Genomic DNA, 9,905 nt, shown 5'->3' on the forward strand with positions numbered 1-9,905 from the left:
GGGCCGGGGCCGCCTGGCAAGGCCGCGACGGGCGGGGTGGCCCGCTCGCCCACCGTCGGCCTCTGCCGGCACCCCTCCCCCGGAGCACGGGAGAGGGCGGGCGGCGCGGGCGCTTTCGCAGCGGTGTAACCCGACGACGAAGCCCTTGAGGGAGAAGCTCCCGGGGCCTCCGCCTGCCCTCTCGGCCCGCTCCTTCCCTTCCCCTGAAATCCGGGTTGCAGCCTCTTGCCTCGGGGGAGGCGCCCGCTGCGGCGTCCCCTCAGCCCGGGCTGAGCAGCGGCTGCTGCCGGCCCGGGCTCCCTGCGTCCCCGCGGGCAAACGAGCGGGAAACCAGCACCGTACTTTCTTCGGGGGAGTAACGTGCCTGTGGCCTGTTAGACCTGCGAAGGACGCGATGAAGGGAAGCTGCGCTTGCGCACCGAATTTAGGCTTTAAAAGGTCTTCGAAGAGGGGTGGATAAGGACGCCGAGTATTAGGGAGGCGACGGGAACAGCGAGTCGAAAACAAACTAATGGCGAATGAGGATCCGGGGACTGTTCTTCAGCACAGCGGTAGCTGTTATTGAGGTGGTTCTGGGTTGTGTAGCTTATTAGTGCTCTGGAGAAAAGGCAAGTGAAGAAGCAGCACAACTGGTGGCAGAACAACTTCGAGGAGAGCCGGGCAAACTACGAAGATTCGGGCAGATACAAGTAAGCTACCTGAAAAAGAAACGTAGTAGCAGCTGGAGTTTAGCTGTGGCAAACGCACCCTGGTTAACTGGGATGCAAAATTCTTGTGCCGGTCGCTTTCTGAGGGGGCATTCCTGCAGGCAGCTTGCTCAGCAGAACAGCAGAAGGAAAGGACGTGACCGTGTGTAGGTAACAGGGTGAAGGATAATACCAAGAACTGTTCTGACAACCTGAGGCATTTGGATGACTGTCAGAAACATGATTTAGCTCATACCAAGAAGTACAGATTGGCATTACAGGGGTACAGGTAAGGTGTTTAGGGCTACTGAGATGCCTATAACTGGAGACTTAAAATATGTGCAAATACTGGGAAAGGGATTTTTTTTCCCCCTTTAAGTAACATGTAGGTAGATTGTGGAAAATACTGTTACAGATGTCATCGAAGTCAAGGAGTTAGTGTGACTTTTAAACATAGACTGGGGAATTAAACTCTTAAAGAGATTTGTTCTTCTAACAAAGAACTCTGTTCTAGTGCTTCCAGTAATTTCTAGCATTCATTTAACCCTAGATCCATCCCAGTGGGCTACCTGGGATAGAGGTGTGTAACACCCTAGCTACTCACTCAAGGCAGAGCAGGTTTACTAATCTCGTTTTCTCAGTGTGCTTTGACAACCTCAAGAGCAAACAACCTGAAGCCAGGAGCTACGTCATCCTTCCTGGGCTTATTCCTGGATGTCAGCAGCCAATTAATGTTAGGCCTTTTTAACAACAGTTTCCATTGACTTAAAAATAGATTGAAATAGCAATGCTGTTTTCCATAGTTCTCCAAAGGCTCCCCAGGCAGTAATTGTGTTTGGTATCTACTAATTCTAATAGAATTCAGGCAAATTTCCTGATGGAAATGTAGCAGTTGAAGTTACTGCATCCAGCAAGCTTTTCGGCATAGACCGTGGGAATGCGCTTAAAGCTTCAGCCTCTGTGGATTAGGGGTCTATTTCTGACTCTGCTCTTGTCCAAGTCATGTGGAGTGGAGGTACAGAGACAGTTTAATTGGCTTTTCTGTGGCAGTCCGTAATGCCCTTCAGAATCCTATAGAGAAACACGGCTTATCCCATCATGGATAGCTGCGAGATCTCAGTGCTTGAAGTGGCTTATTTGAGAACAAAGTGCAGAGGGATATGAAAAAGCAATGTTTTTGAAGTTGTGTTTCTTGCATGCAACAATAAAAGGGCTGTGTGGAGATGTTCAAGGTGCTTAGGTTGAATTAACTGGTAGTTTGGCTTCAGGGATACTGGTGAATCATTGCAGACTTAGAGCAGACGGATGGATGTGTGTTCACTAAACCAAACTATAATTCTGGCTAAATACTACTTCTAAGTAAGAATATAATTTTAGAATTGTCTAACGTCAATTAATAATTTGATTATTAGTATTTATTAACATTCACATATTTATTAATATTTGTCATTCGTTAATATTTTTAAAGTTCCATTGCAAATAATTTGAATTGCTTGTTCTTTTGTGGACTATGTAAGGAAGGCATTTCAGTATCCTCAGTGAAGTTAATATATTCTAGCTGGTGACTTCAGTGTTTAAGATGCATAATTGCAGCACAGACTGAAGTCTCTTTTAGGCACAATGGAGCCAATTTTAAATTTGCCATCTGAAGCACATTTCACAAGCGGAAGCATGGTGTTTCTTGGGGATGATTTGGTCCTGTTAAAAAATAGCCTGCATTCACACTTGTAGTGTGTGAAGTGTAATGCCTTGCACATACCTGCGGAGAAGCAAAATACTAAATTCAGAGCAGGATCTCAAGACTCTCATGCTGTCAGTCCTTACTATTTCCCTGAGGTGGGACTGCACCTTTACTGCTTCATGCAGTTTGTGGCATGACTAACAGGAAATACTGCTCCTGATGCCTTGACTGTTTGCAGCCTTAATGTTGATTTTTGCTGCCTGAGGCACAGGCTTTTGATCCTTGCAGGGCTGTGTGAAGACAATCTAGTAGGAGGTGAGCACTAGAAGGAGAAAGGGAATAGTAGAGAGGAAGAGCAGGAGTAGGACAGAACATGTCAACCACAAATGCTAGTAAATGGGGACTGATGTTTTAATTACGATACACAAAGACATGCTGCCGTGTTTATACTGAGCCGCACTGTGAAAGGAGTCATCCTCTGTGTGGGTGCCCAGCGCATGCTAGTAGCTCTTGCAGGCTGCCAGATAGACAGGTATTTGCTGAGTCCATGTCCTGTACACCTCAGTGAAAATGAGAATCCCAGAGAATTCCTGAAAAAGGAAAATAAAAAGGGTATGCTTACACTTTATGTTAGGAAGCTTTAGGTGTGAGGGTGGATTGGCACCTACAGGAGTATGGGGGCGGGGGCTAAAAAAGGAAGGCAGAAGGAGAAGAATGAAAGTATCTGAGCAGTTAAGAGCTATTGCCTGTTCTTAGTCTTTTTAGACCACTATCCCAAAATCTCAACAGACTCTTTAAAATCCCATCCATATGATGTGCTTGTTTATGTGACTAACACTTAACAATGCAGAAAGTTCACAGCTAAAAGAAAATAGACATACAGCTGTGTATTACAGGGTATACTGCTAGAAGCAGATTAGCAGGCTGTCCATCACTTTGAAGAGAAAGCACTTCCAAGTGGACACTGTTAAAATTCAAGTATTGTCAGATAGCACATTACACAAGTATATAAAAAGTACCATTTATGTTCCCAATATGGTACTAACTTTGCCCCGTGTTGTCTACATCTCAAAAACCCTCTTGCGTACAGATCTTAAACCCTTACATAAAAATACTGACCTATGTTGTGAGTTAGCCCTGGTAGACAGCCGAGCCCCACCCAGCTGCTGGGTCACCCCCTGCCCCAGTGCAAGGGGGGAGAGAATCCAAAGGCTGAAAGTGAGAAAACTTGTGGGTTGACATAAAGACAGTTTAGTAGATAAAGCAAAGGTGAACACACAAGCAGAGCAAGATAAGGAATTCCTTCACTACTTCCCATTGACCTGCAGATGTTTCGCCATTTCCAGGGTAGCGGAGCTTCATCCTGTGTAACAGTTGCTTGGGGAGACAAACACCATAACTCTGAACGTCGGTCCCTTCCTCCTCCTTTCTTCAGCTTTTATTGCTGAGCATGTTGTCATATGGTATGGAATATCCCTTCGTTCAGCTCGGGTCAGCTGTCCCAGCTTCCACTTCTTGTGCACATCCAGCCTACTTGCTGGCAGGGCACCATGAGAAACAGAAAAGGCCCTGCTGCTGTGTAAGCTCTGTTCAGCAATAGCTGAAACATTGGCATTTATTAACACTGTTTTGGTAACAAATCTAAAACACAGCACCATGCAAGCTGCTATGAAGAAAATTTACTTCGTCCTAGCCAATGCCATTGCTACCTAGTAAATATAAAATCTGTGCTCTCAGAAACTTTTGCGCAGCCTTCTCCTAAGAATCAAAAGACCTAACAATTGCAGTGACTTCCAGTTTGCCTCAGTCTTAATTTCATCCTTTAGTATTTCATATGCAGGTGAAGGTCGCCCTCTCATGTTCTAACCTGCATGACCAAGGTCTGATATCTCAAAGGATATGGATAAAAGATTCTCTGTGTCTACAAAGGTTACTCGTTCAGTCTTCCATACCTATCTTTTATTATAGCGTCCTCTTCTGCTTTGTCTGTTTGGGTCTTAGATTTTTCTAGTCAGTGAGACACTGTGTGTACCTCTACACTTACCTGGGAATAGCTAGGCAATTGATTTTTAAGAATGTCATCAGTAACGTCACTGTATTTTACTGTAAGAGAATTGAGTTTGCCTTTGTGGCACATGTGATGTTTTTATTTATGGTTAATGATTTCATAAATTGCCATTGGAGTTAGTCCCATGGCGCATACGTAGTTTGTGCGGGTGAGTCACAGGATTTGAGATCCCTATAGGAGAGGATGATCTTAACAGGTTTTAAAAAGTTATTTTTGTAAGCATCTGTACATATGTACACAGTGATTAAGAAACATTATCTGCAGAACTGTTCCTGGGCCTTCTTCAGGTCCATTCATTTTACAAGTTGCACGCAAATGTAAGAAGAATCCCTGCGTGCCTCAGTCTGGTTTGATGCAAGCAACTTCAGCCCAGAAGCTGTGTAAACAAGATGCCGTGCTGGAGTGGATAAGCTATATATGCATTCCCTTAGGAAAGCAAAGTGTTAGTTTCCAGTCTCCATAACAGATTACCTTCAGCTTCCTACTGTTCTGTCTCTGCTACAGTTGTGTTAGGCATCTCAAGCTATTTTATTGTCCACTGAACCAGTAAAATGCATCTTCTACCCATCTTGTCATACAAGTGGTATAAGGTGATAGTCTTCTATGTGGTTTCTACATGAACTTGCTTTGGAATGTTTTTCCCCCATTTTATTGGACTTTGGAAAGGTCTATGGGGATTCTTGGTTGTTTGCTTTTATTTCAGAATTCACTGAGAAAGCAAACCTGTTGCCAGACCATATTATTGCTGCTTTTTTGCATTATTGCTCAGCCAACATAATGGCAGAGTAGTATCCTTCACCTGTTGATTCTTCTTCTCTTAAAAAAAAAAAAAAACCAAAAACGGAAGGAAATGTGTGTTTCACGAATGCCTTGTCTGGGCCAGTATTTCACTTAGGTCTTACCTTCTGTATTTTTAAGACTCCTCCTCTTTTCCGGGAAATCATAGAGAATGCCTGTATATTAAGGTTTTGTATTTTTCAACATTTCTACATTTTTTTTTTTCCTACTCAATCAAAATACTTTGGCATTTGAACCTCACACAGCAGATGTTCTTGTTTGTAGTGATGGTGCTCGGCACTACATTTTCATTTAGTGTGTAAGTTTTGTTTTGAGAGGGAAGTTATTCATATTTTGCAAGTTGGCTATTCTGTTATTGCTTGTTTGTGTCTCTATCCTCTGGTTCTTCTAAAGATGCTTAATTTCTACTCACTTTTATATAAGTCAATGCAGGGAGGTAATTTTCCATACAGCAGATTACATTTGTGTTGGGGAGCCTGTTACTTTTAGCTTATTTGTTGCAGTTCACTTAATCTGTTTCTTATACCCCTTCTGAAACACATGATCTCTTCCTCAAAACTGATTACATTTTTCCAGGATTTCTTTTAGACTGCACAACTTGCATCTTAGGTGTAGAGTTCATATTCCTCACTTTTCCTGTTAGATTCCAGCATGTCTGCCACCATAGCGTGCATTCCTACCACTAAAATTGTAGAATATCACTTATAAGGATGATGCACTAGAAGATATTTTCTTTAACTTCTGCATATCAAAATGAACATTACGAATTCATTAGCATCTACATTGTTTCATTTGTGGGTCTCTAATGTGAACATCTAGTACAATGAATGGATGTGCTGAGGGTGACCTATGAATAGTGTGACATGGTAGGAGGTAGGTAATAGTTTTCCTACCTTTTATCTTAGTTTGAAAAGAGTGGGGAAACACCCCAGTGTGTTTCTGACTTTATGATCATCAGTCTAAACCCATTTCTCTGCCTGCTTATTTGTATTCAACAAATGGTTTCCTTTCTTCTTTGGACGTTCAGTGTTAATGAAAGTAGTGTTTTTGCTATTGCCATGTATTTGGAAAGAATTTGGTTTTTGCACTGTCCTGATAAACATGGCAGGAAACTTCAGACATTCTTTATCTGCTTTTCTTTTTGAGTTGGAGCTGGGGCAGTGAACTGGTTCTAGAGTTCCTGGAAACACTTGAGGGTCCTCCTGTTGAGCAGCTCTCTCAACAACTAACTCTGATTTTATCTGATGTCCACTGAGATGTTTAATGAGCTCAGAGCTCGTTGACTGTCTTTTAATTACTTCTGTTGTAAATTAATAAAATTCATGCCAAAAAGTTGTTGTCAGTGCTAGTGATTAAGTCTTAGTCTCAAAAATGTTTCTTCTGGCTTACTTGCATCCTGAATTTTACTTTTTCGTTTGCCCTGAAACATCACCCTTCCAAGTGAGGGGAATTTCTTGTATAGAAGATACTATCTTTCTATAAAGATAGATCCATGTGCCTTGCTGTTTTCCTCTTCTTTATTTTGTCCTGTAACAAACAAACTGTGTCATAGCTGTTACACTGTTTCCTTGGAAATGTTTTTAATCTTGCCATTTCTGTTGCCTGTGTCATGCTCAACTGAAGTGGCTTACAATGCGGTATTCTTTGATTCTCTCTCCTGTTTTGGCATATTCCTTTTGTTTTCATCTTACTCGTCTCTTTCAACTCATCTATGTAAACAGTGAGTTGTGTTTTACTACTCCATGTGGCTGATAGCCTGCTATTTGTGAGCTTTCATCTCTGTGGTCGTGTTGTGGTTTAACCCTAGCAGGCAACTAAGCACCGTGCAGCTGCTCGTCCGCCACCACCCCTGCCCCCCAGAGCAGCGATCCACCCCTCCTGGCCAACTCCCCCCAGTTTATATATTGGGCATGACATCCTATGATATGGAATATCCCTTTGGCTAGTTTGGGTCAGCTGTCCCGGCCGTGTTCCCTCCCAGCTTCTTGTGCCCCTGCTCTCTGGCAGAGCATGGCAAACTGAAAAATCCTTAACTTAGGATAAGTGCTACTTAGCAGCAGCTAAAACATCAGTGTGTTATTGTGTGAGCCGACACAGGCAGGATGTGGGAATAAGCACAAAGCGATGGATGAAATGCAAAGAGTAGATTTTTCATTACCTCATGTACTAGGGCATCCCCGAAGCAGCACCTGGGCAGAGGCACACAAGCGGGAGCACAGGCACCACAGAGCTCAGTCCTTGCTAGAGGATCGCCAAATCTGCTCTTTGCACCTGTTTTTCAGGGATTCGCGCAGGCATAGTTTACCACTGTGCTTTGTTCTTTCCCACAGCAGGGCAGGAATCTCACGCATGTTCGACAGAATGCCTCTAAGTCTATCACAGGCCTGTATTACCTGAACACAGATGTTCTACTTGTCAAACGCACAAGGAGAGACAACAATTAGAAGGATGTATTTTTCTACACCCTATCTGCAAGTCACAATTCTCCTCCCCATTCTTCCCTTATTTTCCCACAGTTATCAACATTATTCTCACACCAAATCCAAAACACAGCACTGTACCAGCTACTAGAAAGAAAATGAACTCTATCCCAGCTGAAACCAGGACAAGGGTGTGATGCCAAGTAGTCATGCCTTGTTATTTATTGTGTGGCAGTGTCGGCAAGTATTTTTGATTCTCTTTGGATGTTTTGTGTCCTCTAGGTTTTTCCCTCCCAAATGTTATTTTTATTTCCAGTATTAATAATCGATTTAATTTTCCATGTATCTTGAGTTTGATCCCATTAAATTTCCATCCTTCAGAAGTCGTACTAATTTTTCCTGGGTTACCTGCTCATCAATTGTTTGAATAGATCCTGATTTCATTCGTGGAACGTCACTGTTTGTATGGATTTTTAATTTTTTAACTGTATTTTAACTATGTGTTGTTTTAAAACAGTAGGCTATTTAAGACTGAGTTATTTGTAATCTATATGGATTTTTTTGTCTCCTGACATAGATAAATGGCCACTATTATCTGTATGATGGACAGAGGACTGTTGTGGTTTAACCCCAGCCAGCAACTAAGCACCATGCAGCCGCTCACTCACTCCCCCCCCATCCAGTGGGATGGGGGAGAAAATCGGGAAAAAAGAAGTAAAACTCATGGGTTGAGATAAGAACGGTTTAATAGAACAGAAAAGAAGAAACAATGATAACACTAATAAAATGACAACAGCAATAATAAAAGGATTGGAATGTCCAAATGATGCGCAGTGCAATTGCTCACCACCCACCGACCGACACCCAGCCAGTCCCCCAGCGGCAATTCCCCGCCCCCCCTTCCCAGTTCCTAAACTAGATGGGACATCCCATGGTATGGAATACACCGTTGGCCAGTTTGGGTCAGCTGCCCTGGCTGTGTCCTGTGCCAACTTCTTGTGCCCCTCCAGCTTTCTTGCTGGCTGGGGATGAGAAGCTGAAAAATCCTTGACTATAGTCTAAACACTACTAAGCAACAACTGAAAACATCAGTGTTATCAACATTCTTCACATACTGAACTCAAAACATAGCACTGTACCAGCTACTAGGAAGACAGATAACTCTATCCCAGCTGAAACCAGGACAGGGAGGAGTTGAAATTTTATTCTGGGACAACTTAGTTGGGTGGCCCTTATTGCAAATCTTTCAACTGTTTATATTTCTGTATGTAGAAGGCTCGTTTCACTAAGGGTGTTTAAGGCATTTCTGCAACCTCTTCTATTTACACTGAAGGATTATGCATCATGCTTTAATGGATATTATAGGAAGTAGCTCTATGGGATTGGCACACTTGAACATCTTTGTATGGGAATAAATGTCTACTGCGTATTTAAGTGAGATCCTCCTCCTATCCAGTAAAAAGGGACCAGAAGACATCTGGTTTTGGCTAGTCAAAACAAGGTGGAAGGGTGTGTCACACTTTCCTTCCATGGACCTCCTTATAGTCTCTGAGAGGCAGTCAGTCTCTGCTCCTGTGGAGGCTGGAGGCAGCAGTGAAGAGCAGTTACAGGAAGGGTGCTGCAACTCCGAACTCCCCGAGCTAAGTTTCACCATGTAAACTCCCAGCTGCAGCCTTGTTCATCTCCCTGTACTACCCAGTGCTCTGCCTCAAGCTCTGAGGAAGCCCAGGCGTTCATCACTTCTGCTATCCCATGCATCCTGACCAGAGTACCCTTCATGAGAGACTAGGAGTTTTCTTAAAATGCTCCCTAATGGTGTGTTTTATTTTTAATTTTTTCCCCTCAGTGACCTGAAGAAGAAATACAACATAACAGCAATTCCTAAACTGGTGATTGTGAAACAAACTGGAGAAGTCATTACTGACAAGGGAAGAAAACAGATCAGAGACAAAGGGCTATCCTGTTTTCGGAACTGGCTTGAGGGTGCAGATATCTTTCAGAATTTTTCTAGCTAAAAAGTTGGCAGATAAAAGCAAGACAAGGCATCATGGAAAACTTTGTAGAGCTCTGAAAAGATTGTTGCCTTGTTCAGAACAAGGGTAAGGCTTATTTATGTTTGCTTGTAAACAAATTTTGCTTTCAACTTGAAGATTAGCTATTCCAGTAAGTCATAAAATGCAATTACCATTTTATTTGTGTTGTTCTATCTACTATATTCAGATAAACCAAAGCATTCCTGATAATACTGAAGA

At 42.8% G+C, this 9,905-nt stretch overlaps 1 protein-coding gene across 1 annotated transcript in view; it reads left to right on the forward strand.

Moving 5' to 3' along the window:
* NXNL2 (nucleoredoxin-like 2) overlaps positions 1–9,668 on the forward strand; it is a 10,036-nt gene extending 368 nt beyond the window's left edge. Inside the window, exon 2 of the mRNA XM_010568693.1 lies at positions 9,500–9,668. Within this exon, the coding sequence (XP_010566995.1) occupies positions 9,500–9,668 (169 nt within the window). The remainder of the gene's footprint in view (positions 1–9,499) is intronic.
* The last annotated feature ends 237 nt before the right edge of the window (positions 9,669–9,905 follow it).

This window comes from Haliaeetus leucocephalus, unplaced genomic scaffold (assembly GCF_000737465.1).
Source record: "Haliaeetus leucocephalus isolate CR32 unplaced genomic scaffold, Haliaeetus_leucocephalus-4.0 Scaffold251, whole genome shotgun sequence".
NCBI lineage: Eukaryota > Metazoa > Chordata > Aves > Accipitriformes > Accipitridae > Haliaeetus > Haliaeetus leucocephalus.